The sequence below is a fragment of the Lagopus muta genome, chromosome 21 (genome assembly GCF_023343835.1).
Source record: "Lagopus muta isolate bLagMut1 chromosome 21, bLagMut1 primary, whole genome shotgun sequence".
Classification (NCBI taxonomy): Eukaryota; Metazoa; Chordata; class Aves; order Galliformes; family Phasianidae; genus Lagopus; species Lagopus muta.
The window spans coordinates 6,058,078-6,075,482 of NC_064453.1; the positions used below are offsets into that span (position 1 = coordinate 6,058,078).

Consider the following 17,405-nt stretch of genomic DNA (forward strand, 5'->3'; position numbering starts at 1 on the left):
CACCAGGAAGGGAGATTAATGTTATTTATTGCCTACTGATAACAGACTAGAGCAGTGAGAAACTAAAAGTAAACTAAAAACACTTTCCCCAGCATCCACCCTCTTCTACCTCCTTTCCCTGAGTGGTGCAGGAGAATGGTGGCTGTGGTCACTCTGTAACACCATCAGCTGCTGCTCCTCCATGGCCACTCTCTGCTCTGCATGGAGTCCCTCCCTTGGGATGCCTGAGACATGGGGCAGCTGCCACCTGAGATCTTGCCACATAAGCATGACACAGTAGTGCAGCTCTTCATATCAGGCTGGTGTGGCTGATGCACATTGACCTCCAGAAGTACCTTTATCCATCACTGGTGAAGCCTGTCAGTCCACTGCTGTCTATGTCTTGCACTCTCTCACCCTGGAAAGCCACACGCAGACTGTCTGACCTTCATCACTGCCTTGGCATCCGGAGTTACTTGACTTGCTCATGAATCACTTCTGCATGCAGTAGAGAGCGTTCTGCAGATAATGGACATGTCTGTGGCAATGCACCTCTGATTACAGGGCTTTGAATCTTCCCAGGTGGGAAGTAGCTGTCACCACTGCACTGCTGCCCATTTTCCATGTTTGAAAGCCTCTGAGAGCCTGATGGGACTGCCCAAAACAGCAATAATCTGACCTCAGCCCCACTCCTACTCACATCTCTCTGCACCGCCATCTCTAGAAAAACCTGGGAACCCCAACCCTCTTTGTTTCTCCAGCACTTTGTCCCTCTTTCCTGACATCTCCACCCAGCTGCAGGAAAGAGATGTTCTCTCAGTGCATGACCCAACTGCATCACGATGGAGTTGGAAGGGCTCCTGGAGCACTGGCTTCAGGCCACCAAAGAGGAAGGACCACTCCCTGGACTGGACCGACGCCAGGCTAGAAAAGAGACACAAGCTGCCTTATCTGCAGAAATTAAATCAGACCATATGAGAGGGAACATCACGTCCTGGTCTGGTCTGACCCAGTCAGACACATTCTTGTACTCATCCATTCACAATGCAAAGAGAGCTGAGAACGCAGGGTGGACAGGAAAAAGAAGGTCCAGTGAGTGTGAACTCACGGGAGATGGCACATTTGATGTCCTGCAGCATCCACAATTGGGTATCACTCTATTATCGTGTGCCGTTTACTGAGTCACCTTCCTCATCTGTTTCCGGGGAGGGACAGATGGTTTCTACAGGCTGCACTAAAGGCATCCCTGGCTTTCCCCTGTCTCATAGAGAAACACAGTCCTGTTAGCTTTGTCTGGTCTTCTTAGGAGCTGAAAACCCCAATGAACTAGAATCCCTTGACAGACACGGGGATTTCCTTACTCTACATGAGTGCTCTTGATGCTGCTGCTCACCTTCTGCTGAGGTCCCGCAGTTCCTGACAACTGCTGGCTTTGAGGAAACATCTTCACACAGTGATGGTGAGAAGGCTGATAGATGCAGCCCTTCTGACCTCATCTGTACAAAATCATAGAATTGCAGAATCACCAAAGGTGGAGAAGACCTCCACGATCACCGAGTCCAACCATCGTCCCATCCCTGCCATACCCACTCACCAATGCTCGACAGCACCAAGACCCGTGTGGCAAAAGTGCCCTCATTGCGTGATGTGGGATATCGCTGCACCTGCACAGAGCCCCACCAGCATCCTTCATTTCCTTTGAGTTGTGCACCCACCACTCCTGCAGGGTCGTGGTGCCCCAACACCTGTGGGACGAGGTACCATCGTGAAGACGTTGACTCCCCACAGGGCCAAGTGACAACCTGCAGCTTCACCCCCAGCCCAGCAATGCCAAAGCACCATCAGGCTCGTGGAGGCACTGTTAGGGTCACAGAGGGTCCTGCAGGGTGGCTGGAGGCTCTTGTGCCCTGGCACTGCCCGCTGCCCACAAGAAGGGTCTCCATGCTCCCATTTCAACCCCAGGTCCGCAGCAGTGCCTGCACAGCCCCCAGGAGCTGCCTCCCTTCCCCCAGCTGCAGCCCCCTCCCCGCTCCCACTGTGGCATCACAGAGCTGCATTGACCACGCGCTCTGCAGCGGCATGGCACGGCCTTTTTCTTCCTTTTCATCCCTTTCTCACTCCCTGAATGCACTTTGCTTGCTTTGGCGGCGCAGGGCAGGGAGAGCCCCTCTCCCCCCCGCCTTTGGGGATCCCCCCCCAGCAGATGGGGCCGAGGCTGTGAATGTGCACCAAACGAAGGCCCTGTAAGAGGATTTGCTGGTGCCCCTTTCATTACGCGCCTTTGTCTGCTGCTCCGCTGTGGTGGGACGCCTCCGAGTTCTCCCCCAGCTCTCTCCCTTCCACTCCAGAAGAAAAGAAAGTGCCTATAAAGGCCTTGTTTGTGCGACTCGTCTGAAGGGACCATATTGCTGTAGGTGCAGCGGGTCCCGGCGTGACGGCGCTGTCTTTTTGAGAAAGGGTGACGTGCGGCTCCCTCCCGGGAGGGTCCGCGCGGGCGGCTTAGCCAGGCGCTGGGAAAAAGGTTTCAGTTGCATTTCAATGCCCATTGAAACCCCGAATCCCAGGCGTTGGGTTCTCCAGGGGCTCTTTCTGCCAGACAAAGCGCTCCGAAGGCCACCGAGGCAGAGGTGGGGGGACGAGGGGCTGGAGAACATCGTTGCCTTTCCTATGACATCTAGTGGTAAAACCGAGGAAGAAAGAAAATGTCGGCTGGATTTTCCTGGCTCAAGCACGGTCATCTCCTGCTGCGGCATTTTGCCCTTTGTATTCCGGCCTTTTACAGAGCAGACAGCCCCCGATTAGCGGGGAGGCAAAAACAAGCAGCACAATGGCCCCAGCAGCTGAGGGATGTCAAACAGTCCACCCCGAAACATGCACAGCCCCCGTCTGTGTTTTCAGGGCATGGAACAGGGCCCTGAAGTGTATGTCTGGGCTGGAAGGGGAAATATGCACAAATGTGCAGCCGTTCTCGCTCCGCTCTGAGCTCAAACATGCCCCCTTGGTTGCTTGCCAGCAGCTCAAAGAGGTCTATGGCATCTACAGCAGGAAAATTCCCAGTCAAGGGCAATGCACACACCGTGTCTCACTGAGCAGAGAAACACTCGCAGCAGCAAGAAGCAAAGTGAACGTGCACCCCAGAATGTGGCTGCAAGGGTGCCAGAATTGTAGGATCATAGAATCATCGAGGTTGGAAAAGAACTCTGAGATCACCAAGCCCATCCCCAATCCATCCCCGCCGTGCCCACTGACCACCTCCTTCAGTGCCATGTGTCCATGGTTCTTGAACACCCCCAGGGACAAGGAGGTGCTCACAGGGCACCTTGCCCAAGCTAACAGGGCTCCAAGCATGCATGGTCCTGGCAGGGCTCACTGCTCGTGTCCTGTGGGACATGGAAATGCTGATGGTACAGAGATTGCTCTTCCTGAGCCAGAGGATGATGTCCAGGGATACTGGCCCCCTGGCTGGGGGTGGCTGGGGGCACTAAGTAACAGCCTGGGCCACCCACTTTTTAACCAAACTGTGTTAAGGTGACAGCAGGAATCTCGATATCGTACTAGACTCATTGTATGGGTGCCCCATGCAATGGAGGTGCACAAGGCCAGGGGGGCCCTGGGTGGTCTGATCTGGTTGGGGGCAACCAGCACATAACAAGGGGTTGGAACTCAATGATCTTTAAGATCCCTTCCAAACAAAACCATTCTACAATTTTGTGACTCTACAGCCATTGGAAAATCCACTCTGTGGAGCAATCATTAAGGTTGGAACGATCTCTTAATATCATCCAGTCCAACCATCAACCGCTCCAGACCACGTCCCTCAGTGCCACATCCACCCTCTTCTTGAACACCTCCAGGGATGGTGACTCCCAGGCTCCCTGGGCAGCCTGTGCCATTTTATCTGTCGGTTCTTCACAAGGCAGAGCATCTGTACCTTCTGCCCAAGCCCTCAAGCTGTGCTGTGAGGCTGTGCCAAGCGGTTGTGCCACGCCACGAGCAGGCAGCCTTGCAGCTGAACCCAGTATCTTTTCCTGGCTGTTGATCTTTTGTGGCTGCAAATTGCTGGAGGAAACCTTGGGGCCACTGCCTGTCTCCTCTGACCTTTACTTCGGAGCCTCTCTGAGCACTCCTAGCACAAGTGATGTTGCAGCAAAACGTCAAAGGAAGACTTTGGACATTTAAGACAAAAGTGCAACTTGGGAAAATAGGAGTTATTAGACATTTTAACTCTGGGAGGAGAAATAGGAGCAAAACCCAGAGCAACACAAGCTGCCTTGAAAAACTAAATTAAACTCAGAGTCACAAAGAGCAAAATGTGTTAATAATAAATGGGGGATGCATCTGCCTGCCTGGGCTCAGGGTGCATGAATGCTCTGGTTGAGATCCTTGGGGTCATAAGCACAAAATATTCAGACACTTCTGATGTTCCTGTGATGCATTTTACTAGGAAAAAAAAATGTAAAATGAAGAAGGGGTGAGGCTGGAAATTGAGGCAGAAAGATTCTGGGGGGACCTCACTGCCTCCTTCCAGTACTTGAGGGGAGCTTACAGGCAGGAGGGAGACTGACTTTTTACACAATCTGACAGCGATAGGACATGGGGAAATGGTTTTAAACTGAAAGAATGGAGATTTAGGCTTAATGTTAGGACAAAATTCTTTGCTCAGAGGTAGTGAGGCCCTGGCACTGCTGCCCAGAGCTCTGGGTGCCCCTGGAGCTATGCAAGGCCACTGATGGGCGCTGGGCAGCCTGGGCTGGTGGTGGGCACCCAGCCCATGGCAGGTGTTGGAACTGGGTGATCTTTAAGATTCCTCCCAACCCAACCATTCTGTGATTCAGTGCAGTCCCTCCTGCGTCTCGAGGGATCGTGCTGCTCCGCACAGGGCTGGAGGCATCAGCAGGACGGTGATAACTCAGAGATCATTGTGGGAGCAGAAACCAGGTCTCGGAGGGTGCTGGGGATTCCCTTGCTGGTCAGGCAGGCATGCAGCCGAATTCAGGAACGTGTGTCCCTCCCAGCTCGTCTGGAAGCGTGCTGATGACCTGCGGCTGCTCCGTCTCCTTGGTGACTGCACATGCCAGTATCCCCAGACAAAAGCTCTCCTGGCACATAATGGGAACAGAGGGAGTGCTGGGCAGCAGCATTCAGCCCTGGGGGCTGCGTTCCTCTCGCTCAGCCTGTGGGCTGTTCTGCAGCCCTCAGCCCTGAGTCAGACAGAACTGCAGCCTTGCAGATAATTCCTATTAAAAAACCAGATGGGTATTTCAGGTATGTGCCCGTGTGTGCTGCACACATTTCCCTGGGGACCTTCCTGCGTCTTTGCAGCCCTCACGAGACCGCACATGGCAGCATCTCACAACGCAGCTCCTTGCTGCCTTGCATGATTTTTTTCTCTGCGTGTACGTGCAAGATTTAGGGCAGTGGGGGGTGAGCAGATGAACACTGGACTGATCTGTCTCAGTGTAGATCTCTCAGCCTGGTCATGCATTGCTGAAAACGTGTTGTTTTTACAGAGTTATAGAATGGTTTGAGTTGGAAGGGACCCTTAAAGGCCATCAGGTCCAACCCCCTGTACTGAGCAGGGACACCCACAGCTCCATCAGTGCTCAGAGCTTCCAGCCTGACCTTGGGTGTCTGCAGGGATGGGGCACCAGCACCTCTTTGGGCAACCTGTGCCAGTGCCTCACCACCCTTATTGTAAGAAACTTTTTCCTTACACCCAGTCTAAATCTCCCTTTTTTTAGCTGGAAATTATCTCCCTCTCTGTCTGTCCCTTCTTTCTCACAGCCCCTTTATTTGTGTGGCTTGCATTTTGCTGCAAGTGCCTGTTACATTTGCTGGGCGTTAATGCACGCAAGCACTCACCTCCAGACTCATGGTGGTGTAAAGGCAAGGATGGGACTCGAGTCTTCTCTCACAGCCTCACAGAGCTGAGCTCACAGCTCACGCTCCCGGCGCATTCTGCAAAACAAGGGCTGAAGCACCTGTCCCTGTGCATCCCTATAGAAACCTGGGCCTAGCTCCAATCTGCAGGTCAGCCAGGCCTGCTTTGGGGCTGCAGCAAAGCAACCAGCACTGAGGTCCCTGCTGCAAGCCAAGAGGATGCATGAAGCCTTCCCACCTCGTTCCCTGTCTGCTAAGCATCCTCCCCAACCAGCCGCCATGCCACAGGGCCTTGTAAGCCTCGTCCCATCACCCCATGGCTGTGCTCCGGTCCCTCCCATCCTGCTCTCCCACCCCAGTGCCGGTGCCCTGAATGCTCCATTTGAAGCTAATTCTGGCTGAAATCTGGTTTGCTTTCCGACGTTGCTGCTTTAAATTGGAGAGATTGACCTTGTAGCAGGAGGTGACATGCAGATGCACATCAGCGGCCCGGCAGCGCGGGCGGCGGGGGCTGGGGGCTGCTGAGCAGCCTCGGGGACAGGACGACTATTTTATGAGTAATTTAATATCTGGAACACAGACTTTTCATTCCCAGAGATCTGCTGGGGAAAGAAAGAGCCTTTCTGCAGCTCTGCGAAGGCTGTTCCTCATAAGGAGGCAGGGCTTAACCCCTTGGTGTCCGGCCCTCCACAGCTGCCAGCTCATACAGAGGGAATGGGAAAAGGGAAGGTAAGCCAGTGTGTGTTGTTCCAGGCAAAATCTCATTTGAATTAAAAAATAAAAGCCTGAGTAGGCCCAGGGAAACAAACTCGTCTGATACCCCAAGGTGAGATATGGAATGGAAGTTGTTGTGCATCCTCGCTTTCCTGTCTCAGATGGCTGAGCGCTGCATCCATTCCCTGCAGGAGAAACACTGAGGCTGCAAGTCCTTGTCCTGCACCCAGCAGACCTGAATCTGAGCCCCACAAAGTCCAGCTGCAGGCTTCTGCCGGGGTCCTGCCCTGCTGGCGATGAAATGACTGCATGGGCCTCCATCCCACCTAATGGGAGTTGGTTTTTCTGTGTCCCTTCTGGTGAGCCTCCCCAGTAACACCTCTGCCTGAAGTCAGCCAACATCACAGCCATACAGGCAGGGCTGATCCTGTGCAGGGTTCCCCACATGTTCGATCTGGGGAAGGGAAGCCACCAGCTTGGCATCACTGACTTTCATAGAATCGTAGAATGGCTTAGGTTGGAAGGAACCTTAAAGCCCACCCAGTTCCAACTCCCTGCTGTGGGTTGTTTGCCCCCCATGAGATCAGACTGCCATCCAACCTGGCCTTGGGCGCCTCCAGGGATGCTGCATCCATTGTCTTGGCTCTGGGAGGCCAAGGGGAAGGAAATGCTTTGGGGCTTTTCAGGAGGGCCCGACTGGGTTCAAGATAAATGAATCAACACCTGTGAAAGTGTTTGTGAAGGATGTTAGACACCCAACAAGAGTGCAGGACTGGCATCCCTGGCTTATTCTTACAGCGCAGCCATGACTCCCACTCTAAACACACTCTGATGTGCTTTGATCTCTAGTTTAGCTTCACTTTCCATGAATACTGATAGGCACTCAGCATGTTGCACAGCACCCTGCTCCAGGTTACCACTCCCCCCCCCTTCAGCTCACCAAATCCATATAAGCTCCAGTACTGAAAGGGCAAAGCTTCCCACTGCTGCTTGGCAAAGCAAATATCTAACAAGCCTGGCTCTGAAATCTCCTAAAATCCTCACCTGCCTCAGCTTTTAGGCAATATCTTCTGAGCACCTGGTGACTGCATGGGCACATGCTGGACCTCGGTGGAGGTCTGACTCCAAAGATGAGGGCCACAGCACCACCTGGTGCAGCTCTGCGGTGTGAGCTCTGGCTTGGCCACGAGGAGATGCTGCTTCACCAATTTTAGCTGTGGTGGCTTTTAAATTAGACGACAAAAAGACCGAAACAGAACAAAGCAAACAAAACAGAAAGAAAAAAAAAAGAGAAGGAAAAAGGAAAGGGGGAAGGGAAGGGAAGGGAAGGGAAGGGAAGGGAAGGGAAGGGAAGGGAAGGGATAAAGCAGACTCCTGAGGTGGCATTGCTGAGAGCTAGACTTGTGCAGACTGACACCCACGGGAGGAAGTATTGCTCTCTGCAGCAGTTTTCCCACTCTATAAGCACGGAGCTGCACTTCAGAGACAGCTGCTCTCTGCATTGACCCTCTCTAGGTACAGCCAAGACCCCAGGAACCGTTTGGCCGATGCTGGTGTTAGGCCAGACAGTTTTGAAAAGGGGCTCTGACAAAGACCTTTTCAAAAGTCCAGAAGGATTGTATCAATTACGTAGAAGGGCAGAAAATTTCAGCATCTTGTCCATCAGCATCCCGGATCCTTCCCTGCAAAGCTTCATCCCACCCGCTGCTTGTCCTGCTGCATGGGGTCATCCCATGCCAGACGGAGGACTTTGTGTTTGTCTGTGCTAAATGTCAGTAGGTTTCTAGCAGCTCATTTCTCCCTCCTGCCCAGTCTCTTTGAATGGCAGCCCTGTCCTCCAGTGTATTGGCAGCTCCTCATTTCCTTGTGTCCTGCAGACCTGATGGGGCTCAGGTCGGTGGGTGTACACCGCCATGCAAGTATTCTGGGGGTCAAATGCTGGCCCATTTCTCCCACATGAGATCCCCTATCCCCCTCCCCTCCGCCCAACCTCTTTAAAATCCCATACCCTACAAAAACTCTCCTTTTCTGCATCCCAAGAATCCCACGTGCATTTCACACACCTCAGCTTGGTGCCACCTGCCTGACAGCTCCCAGAGGCAAGGACAGTGCTGGGTAGGGACTTGTCCTCATCAGCCCTGGATTGGGAGTTTCCCTGGGTTCCTCTGTAATGAGCTGCTCTCCCTTCCCTCCTCCCACACTGTACCCAAGGCGTGGGAAAGCTCCAGGGCTGAGCTCAAAGATAAGGAAGGAGGCAAATTCTAGGAGTCAGCGGCAGCACAAGGAGCTGTCATTTAATGTGGACACAACACACTTAGGACACCAAATCTGGAACTAAGAGTAATTCCAAGGGTCAGAGACTCTTAGTCTCTCACCAGTGTACAGGCAGCAGCTAAACCTCAGGGGAAATCAGGAACCCAGAAAAGATGCTGTCAGCCCCTTCGATCCCCACGACGGAGTTCTTCTCTGTCGGCTCCAACCAGACAGACTCATTGACTGCCAACCTGAGCACCACGCCTCCCGTGGTGACCTGGTAGCTGCTCTGCACGTAGTCGCAGAACGTCACCACTTTCTCACCCCTGCTGCCACCTCGTCCCTTCTTCATTTGGAGGCACAGGTTGCCCTTGGATGTGACGTGGTAGGTAAAGTAATAAACGCCGGGGACCTGGCAGGTGAAGCGGCCGTACCGGTTCTCGTAGTGTCTGTTCTCGTTGGTGATGATGCGGTCAAAGCGGATGGGCTGCTCCCGGCGTGGGAAGATGCTGATGGTCCTGGCAGCGGAGAAGGCAGACTTGAGGGTGACCTTGTAGTCACCGATGTCTCCCTGGGGGCCAGGGGGTCCCATGGGGCCCGGCAGCCCTTTTGAACCTGGGGATCCCCTGGGGCCAACCTTCCCAGGATATCCTGGCTCTCCTGGGTCTCCCTTTTCACCAATGTCCTGTTCGTGCTCCACGAGTCCAGGAGGACCTAGAAAACAGGACGAAGAGGGATTGTGGCCGCAGCTAAGCCCAGTGGATCTGCAGAGGGGCAATGGAAAGTAAACCTCAGATATCTGTGCTGAGTTGTGGGATAGCAGAGCCCCTCACTCAACTGGCATGGCTTCTCTTGCCCTCTCCAGGTCCTTTACGGTGTTTTTTTCTCCCTACATTCCTCAGTGCCACATCTCCATGGCTTTTGAACACCTCCAAGGACAGTGACTCCACCACCTCCCTGGGAAGCCTGTGCCGATGCCTGATATCCAACCTGAACCTCCCCTGGCACAACTTAAGGCCATTACCTCTTATCTTATCTAGTTCCCTGAGTATCACCCCGTGTCCTGATAACACCTCAAAGAACCTGTTGTAAAGGGATTTGTGCTGAATTGCTTTCCCCCAACCATCTGCCTGGCACCACCTCTTCCTGCTCTCACTGATGATGTTTTCCACACCCATAACTTCCTCCTTACCTTGCTCGCCCTTTGGACCATTCTCCCCATCTCTGCCATTGATGCCAGGTTGGCCTGGTGACCCCGGGATGCCTGGGATGGTGCCATAAGTCTTGCAGAGCGTGCCACTCACCAGCTGCCCTCCAGTGAGGCAGATCAACACCACCCACACAGTCTGCATCTTGTCTTCCTGCTGGAGCACAGAAGGATGCTGAGGTGCCGCATGGCTTCAGACAGTGGGAGGGATGGGGAAGCACTCTATGCTGCTCTGAAAGAAGATGCCCTCCTGAGTGATACCATGAAGGAGGGAGAATATGTTGTTGTAGGGCCAAATCCACTCTCCTCGTGGTCTTGGAGGGACCAGAACTTTTGGGACCTCATCTTATGCACTGCAAAGCATAGAGCCAAATCACTTTGCCAGAGCAGTTTCAGGCTCTTGCTTCCCACTGGCGTGCCTGAGGAATAGCTTTAGCCTTTGCAGATATCCCCTCTTAACATCTGTGTTAATTCCCTGTTTGTCCTGCCACATGCCTGATTAACCCCAGGATCATATCTGTATCTAACCAGCCCTACTGTGACAGCATCTTTCAGAATGGTGCTCATCCCTGACCACCCCTCTGGGCCCACCTCATTCCCCCTTTCCTTCTCCTCCTTCTCCTAGGTAGGGCAGAAGCTATCAGGGTCCCACCAGAGATCCCCTCATCCCCAGCCCAGCACTCCCTTTCTGTTCTGCCCCAGCCACCAAGAAGCCCTAGCAGCATTGGGTGACTGTCCCTCCGGTGCTGCCAGGTCCCCCATGTGCTCCTACCTGCAGGAGGGAGCTGGGCTCAGCCTTCCTACTGTCAGCTTCTTGTTGTATGGGATGGGAAATAGAGCGGGACACACTGGTGTCCTGCTTGGAAATGACCCTAAGGGGAAGCAGAAGTTTGCTGCGAGGATAGTTGTGAAAGAATCTGGCCACATCCCTTTTTGTATCTTTAGCTCCAGTCCTTTCTTCAGTGTCACTTTCATATCCCTTATGAATGCTATCAGCTCAGCAGAATGTGAAGACCTGAAGCAGCAACACACAGCCCCGTAGGTGCACAGCTCTGGTCCTGGGAAGCAGGGAGATGCCTGCCCTATCCTGCAGGGTCTCTGTGCTTTGCTCAGCTGTTCTGTGCTTGCTCTGAGGAGTATTGCCATCAGCTCTGTGCAAATTCAAGGAGAAAGGAGTGCTGCAGAAAGGTGTGTGCTCTTTGCTGGCATCCTTCAGGCTTCTCTGTGCATACCAGCTGTGCTGGGAAATGCCACCAGACAGGAGGACATGCCATGGCCTAAGCATTTATCATCTTGAATTGAACCCCAGGCTGGGAATGGGAAATGATTTCACCTTGAGATATGAGCATTTCCAATCCCAATTTCTGCTGATGCCTGTGGTAGTGAAGCACAGAACATTCAGGGGACATGAGCTCTTGCTTCCTACTGTACAAGAGGAATCTCTGTTGGGTTTTGGCGGGTTCTACAGCCTCCACAGCCATAAGCTCCTTCAGTCTGGCTCTTGGGCATCCCCTGCCCTTTCCCCTGAATGGCCCCTTTCTGGTGCAGATACCACAGAGCAAACCTTGCACCCCAGGGCTTTATCACAAAGCCACATCCACCCAGTCCCTCCAACAAGACCTGGCCACTCTGCACTTTGGCAATGAGAAAATAATGGTCATCCTTGAGGGGGTTCCTTGGGTTCAGCCCCAGGCTGTTTTTTTCTCCCCATCCATGGTAACCCATCATGCAGCATCCTCTGGCGCCCTTTGGCCACTTCTTCCCAGCTAGCAACAAAAGCTCTGTCCCTGCTGCCTGTGCTCTGTGCAGTTGGAGGTGGTGGAGCACTCTGGCTGTGCTCTGAAATTGTTTGGGTAGAGTCCCTGATGAGAATGGGTCCATGGGGGTGTCCCGAGGTTTCGTGGTCAACCATACTGAATCCAGTTGGATGGAAAAGGGAATATCAGAACCCCTTCCTGGAGGACTCTTAGACCCCCTTCTGTGGGCACTGTGTGCGTGTGGTCATGGGAACAGTCCCTGATGCTTTTGGTGCAGGTGGGGGCCCTGCAGATGGGGATTATGAATGGGAGAGAGGACTCAGGGGTGTCCAGGTGCTGAGCAGACATAATTCACACCTACAGAGGCTCATGTGCACGCCGCATCCATATGGCCACACATGGGCTTCACCTGCAGAAAGGCGAGTCGTGAAAATAAAGATGCTCAGCCAGCCACATTGGGGAAGGATTTATTGACGGGGAAGGGGACAGAGCTGTGTGTGCTGGTGAGCCCTGGTGCTTCTCTAGTCTGGGAAGAGCAGGAACCCCGAGAAGATGCTGTCAGATTCACCAGTGCCCACCATGCCATTGTAATCATTCACCTCCAGCCAGACCTGATTCCCAGCCTGCAGATGGAGGAGGACTCCTCCAGAGGTAACCTGGATGCTGTTGGTCTTGTGGTCACAGAAGCTGGCCTTCTTGACCTTGTCCTGGAATAGGAGGGTGCAGAGGTTCCTTTCCATTGAGCTGTGGTAGACAAAGTAGTAGAGGCCGGAGATCTTGCTGGTGAACTTGCCTGTAGTGGTGCTGTAGTCGTTGTTGGTGTTGGTGATGACGTTGTTGAAGATGACAGGGACGTTCTTCATGGGGTGCTCACCAGTCTGTCTCGTCACTGAGAATGCTGACTGGTGCATCCTCTTGAAGCTGCCAGGAAGCCCCTGCTGTCCAGGAGCACCCATCACCCCCTGGTCTCCAGGGGGACCAGCAGGACCGATGGGGCCCATCTTGCCCCTCAAACCTGGGCTGCCCGGCTCCCCCTTCATGCCCTTGGGACCTTGCATAGTAGGAATAGCTGGAATGCCTGTAGGGCAATGGGAAGTGGAGTCAGCCACAGTGGAAGGACATGGGGAGAAGCACCCCAGCACCTTCCCACTCGCCCAGTCTGTACAGTGTGGTGACTTTGCTCTCCTGCAACTGAGGCAGGCTCAGTGCTCACTCACCTGGCTCGCCTTTGGCTCCCTTCAGCCCATCCCGGCCATCCCTGCCTGGCACACCTGGGATGCCTGGCAGGCCTGGAGCCCCATAGCAGTTGTGTGGGGGATCACTGGTCACTGCAGATTCCAGACGCAGAAGTAGGAGGGTGAGGGCAAGATGAAGGAGCTCCCTAAAACTCTGCCCCATTTTGGTGCTCTGGATCGTGGAAAGGGAAAGAAGTAAAAGGTGCTGGGATGAGGGGCCACAGTAAGGCAGCTTTCAGGACATGGGGCAAAGGAGGCATTTTGCTATGAGGGACACAGCGCCGGGAGCACCTGGCTGTGATGGCTGTGCCTTCAACATCGTTTTCCTATACAAACTGTCAGATGGTATGGAGGCAGATGAGTGGAAGCTCACTGTCAACCCCAGACAGACTGATGAATCCCTGTGGTGCCCATTTCCAGCCCCAAGCTCTCTTGGTTCAGCATCCCAAGCCCTCTGCAGATATGCAGCCCACTGCAGAGTGCTGCACCCTGCAGCCAGCTGATCTCACCCTTCCCCCAGCAGCAGCCTAACTTTCCTGACTCTGCCCACCAAGATCAAGACTCCATCATTCAAGGGACTCCCATGGCAGTGCTTGGCCCAGGGGCAGAAGATGTGTGCAGCTGGGGTGCTGGCAGTGCATCTACCTCCTCCTCCTCTCACCCCACCCAGCACTGCACCATGCTGCAGGACCCTCATCCACGCAGCCCACCCCAAACAGCTGAGCCCTGCAGCTTCTCTTACCTCTGGCACAGGATCCAGCGCTGTGGATCCCTACCTGCTGCCAGCACTGCCTGCTGGCTCCAAACGACACAGTGCAACACCCTCCTGAAGGAAGTCGCAGAGTTAGGAAAGCTCCCCATGGGGACACACAGCCTCTCCAGCTGAGTTTCACATCCTCCTGCCTGGCCATTTTCTCTGAGCAAGCACTTTCCTGGTCATCCAGCAAGACTTGCACTCGTGCCAGGATTCACCACTGCAGCAGCAGGGGCTGAGAGGATGGATGTGGGGTGAACCACAAGCAAGAAATGTGCCACAAACCCTCCCTCCCTTCCTTCTTATCCTCATCTCATTTCTGAGCAGATGAACAACAAGTTTGGGTGAGGAGCAGAACCTCAAACCACCTCCACAGAGCCAGGACAACTTGTGCAACAAAGAGCTGGTGCAAGAACACCGGGCTGTGATGGGAGAGAGGTGCTGTTGTACGGGCAGCAGGAGCTGATGCTAGTGATTAAAAGACTGCTGCTCCTCGAGGCTGACTTCTCCACCTGCTTGGTGCTCAGGTGCCAGCATCCCAGGTTAGGATGTTGTATCTTCAAGTGGGGAAAGGACAGATACAGGCTAGTCCCAGAAACTTCCCCTGCTCCTCCTCGTAAATGAAGGTTTCAGTTGTATGCCCTGATCTCTCCTGCACAGCTGGGGGTCTATTCTTGGCCAGAAACAAGCTGGGATCACTTCCCTTCTTGGACAGCTTTGGACAACTCAGGACATCATTAGTTTGCTAAAAGTGTGTGGATAGGAAAAGAAAACCCAAACAGCTGTCAGGAAAGAGGTTTATTTGCAGTGATGGGGAGGACATGAGAGGCGATGCTGGCCTTGTGCCAGGGATGTGCTTACAATGGTTAGAGGCGCAAAAGCAGTTGGCACGCAGTGATTTCACACAGAGAGCTGGAGACCAGTGATCCCCTCCAGCACGAGGTCTGAGCATGAGGCCGGGAGCCTTTGACCTCCAGGAGGCACTGGGCTGAGCTGCCTGGCTCCTGCAGGCAACAGGGACCTCCGCTGCTCAGTTGGAGGCCATCCCTTTTGCTGTCCTATCAGGCCACCCCACGTCCTTGCAGGGCACAAACGCGTGCAGGCACACACACGCACAGGTGCTAAGCAGCTCAGATCTGGGCTGACAAATCAAGGGGCTGCCAGTGCATCATCCCAAGTGCGGGTACAGCATGAAGCCGCTGAAGACGCTGTCTGCCTCGGTGCCACGGTAAATCAGGTTGCCCTTTGTTGGGATGGTGTTCACAGACACCCGGTCGCCCGCAGCCAGGCTCAGCACGCTGCTGCCCGAGTTCACCTGCAGGATGTTGCGGCTGTTGTTGTCGCAGAAGCTGACCACGCGCTCCGAGTTCTTGGTGATGCTCAGGCACAGGTCTCCGTTGGAGATCACTTGGTAGGCGAAGTAGTAAATCCCGGGGATGCTGCAGGTGAACTCCCCGGTTTGGGGGCTGTAGGAGTTCTCCTCGTTGGTGATGATGTTGTCGAACACCACTGTGGTGCCGCGGGACGGTGGCGTCATCTGCGAGGCAGAGAAGGCAGGATGCTGCTGCTGCTGGAAGCTGCCGGCATTCCCCTTGGCCCCTTTGAGCCCCGGCTTCCCTGGCTGTCCTGGAGGACCCGGTGGACCGTGGTAGCCCTGGTTCCCTGGGATGCCAGGAGGCCCCGATTCGCCTTTGTCTCCTTTGGGTCCTCGGATGCCCGTCCTCGGTGCTGATTTCCCTGGGGAGAGGCAGTGGGGAGGCACCATTCATGCCGTGGTCAGCATGCCCACAGCATTCCCACATCGCTGGGCTCGCCCTTACCTGGCTCTCCCACATCACCCTTCTGCCCCGGCCTCCCATCAAGGCCGGGGATCCCTGGGAAGCCATCCTTGCCATTCGGTGCCCGACACACATCATCCTCTAGCATTTCCATGCCCAGCACTGCTGCCAGGAAGCTGGTCACCAGCCAAAGGCTGAGCTGCATCGTGTCTCCCTGCAAGCACAGCATGGGGGGGTTGGGGGTGGAGGTGAGCACACAACAAGCATGCACATGGTGCACATAGCAGGGGGTGCAGCTTGAACACAGACATACAAACATAAATATGTGCTTTCCTCCAGATCTGTGGGCATGTGCAATGTGCAGACACAAGTGTGTGCTCAGACACAGACCTACCATGCCACCTATGTGCTGCCTAACTCAGGTAGCCAGATGCCACGCACAGCGTTGAAAATAACATTGCTGTTTCATTGCATAATCTGAAATGCTACTGAAAAGCTCTGAGGTGCCCATGGTAGGGCTGTGGGACGTGGAGCAGGGCATAAAACCTCCGGTGCACATCTTGCGGGTGAATACATGAAATGCATTCAGTGAGTGTAAAGAGATACAGCAGAATAGAGAGAAACAGGAAAGGGTGGAGAAGGAAAGAAATAAAAGAGCAGGAGCGATGCAGATCCCCAGCACACAGACCTGAGAGGGAGGAGGGACATCCTGAACGTGTATCAAGAGCCTGGAGCAGACCTGCACGTGGTGGACTGAAAGCAGATTGGCCCCTCTGCATCATCTTCTCCCCCTTTTCCTACTTCATACACTTGTAAAAGGGGACAGACAGCAAGGGCTGGAGAGAGGTTCTGGAAGAGCTCTACATCCCCACCTATTCAGGGTGACTTACCTCCTTGCTGGGCTGAGAACAGAGCTGTCGGAGCTGGCTGCTCCGTTTGCTGGCAGCTCTTCCTTGGGAGCAGGGCTGGGGGGATGGAATTGCATGCACGGAGTTTGCAGAAGAGAGCTGCCAAGTTTCACTTGCTTGCGTGGTTCCCTTTTCTGCGCTCAACCCTGGCTGTGCCAGTAATTGTCAGGGAACAGCCTGCTCAGCAAAAGCACTGACCCCTCAGAGGGAAATCCTGCAGCACAGGGAGGCACAGAGACGTGGGCCCAGTGTGGCACAGTGTGAGGTGGCACTGCCATGCGAGGGACAACCCCTGTGAGGTGGTGGGGTGCCCGGTGTCCTCGTTTCAGAGCCACCATGCTTGGGGGCCATTATCTTGATGGCCTCCCAGTCCCCTTGGGGGTAAAGTCACCACCCAGACCTGGGCAATCCCTGGAAATATATGTGGCCTGACCCAGGCCTGTACAAATTCCTGTCACAATTTCCTTTTAAAGCCCAGGAGGACACAATCCCAATGGGCCACAAGTCAAGAAAGTGGGGCAGAAAACTGACTTGGATGAAAAGGGAACTTCTCATGGAATAAGGGCAAAAAAGGAAAATATATGACCTCTGGAACCGAGGTCTGGCTTCACAGGGAAAGTACAGAGCAGCAGGGAGGAAACAATAAGACAAAGCCCAACTTGAGTTGACACTGGCCAGTGTGTTCAGACCAGAAAAAAGAGACATTTTTAAGTAGGTGGTCCAAGGAAAACGTTGAACTGAAGACGTTCACCTGACAAGTAGTGAAGAGACAGAGGCATTCTATGCCTTTTTTTCCTCAGTTTTTGTATTAATGATATATCTTGGGCTGCCTGGACCTAAGAATTGGAAGACCATGACTGGGAGAGCAGTGACTTTCCATCTGAGGTCGCCAAAGCTGTATGGGACCAGTTGTACCTGTAGAATGTTCCTTAGTCCCTGA

At 54.0% G+C, this 17,405-nt stretch overlaps 3 protein-coding genes across 4 annotated transcripts; all 3 read right to left on the bottom strand.

Moving 5' to 3' along the window:
- Window positions 1–8,838: 8,838 nt before the first annotated feature.
- Window positions 8,839–10,898, bottom strand: C1QB (complement C1q B chain). The gene is made up of 3 exons (XM_048967935.1): window positions 10,806–10,898; window positions 10,019–10,187; window positions 8,839–9,540 (listed from the first exon to the last, which is right to left on the bottom strand). Exons 2-3 carry the CDS (start codon window positions 10,176–10,178, stop codon window positions 8,966–8,968), a joined length of 735 nt encoding a protein of 244 aa, XP_048823892.1. The 5' UTR covers window positions 10,179–10,187; window positions 10,806–10,898; the 3' UTR covers window positions 8,839–8,965.
- Window positions 10,899–12,241: 1,343 nt separating this feature from the next.
- Window positions 12,242–13,961, bottom strand: C1QC (complement C1q C chain). 2 transcript variants are annotated; one of them, XM_048967932.1, is made up of 3 exons: window positions 13,768–13,880; window positions 13,008–13,197; window positions 12,242–12,868 (listed from the first exon to the last, which is right to left on the bottom strand). In XM_048967932.1, exons 2-3 carry the CDS (start codon window positions 13,186–13,188, stop codon window positions 12,312–12,314), a joined length of 738 nt encoding a protein of 245 aa, XP_048823889.1. In that variant the 5' UTR covers window positions 13,189–13,197; window positions 13,768–13,880; the 3' UTR covers window positions 12,242–12,311. The 2 variants fall into 2 exon arrangements, with proteins under 2 accessions (XP_048823889.1, XP_048823891.1); XM_048967934.1 differs by lacking the exon at window positions 13,008–13,197 and having other exon boundaries at window positions 13,768–13,961.
- Window positions 13,962–14,548: 587 nt separating this feature from the next.
- Window positions 14,549–16,606, bottom strand: C1QA (complement C1q A chain). The gene is made up of 3 exons (XM_048967627.1): window positions 16,448–16,606; window positions 15,600–15,771; window positions 14,549–15,516 (listed from the first exon to the last, which is right to left on the bottom strand). Exons 2-3 carry the CDS (start codon window positions 15,760–15,762, stop codon window positions 14,948–14,950), a joined length of 732 nt encoding a protein of 243 aa, XP_048823584.1. The 5' UTR covers window positions 15,763–15,771; window positions 16,448–16,606; the 3' UTR covers window positions 14,549–14,947.
- Window positions 16,607–17,405: the final 799 nt, after the last annotated feature.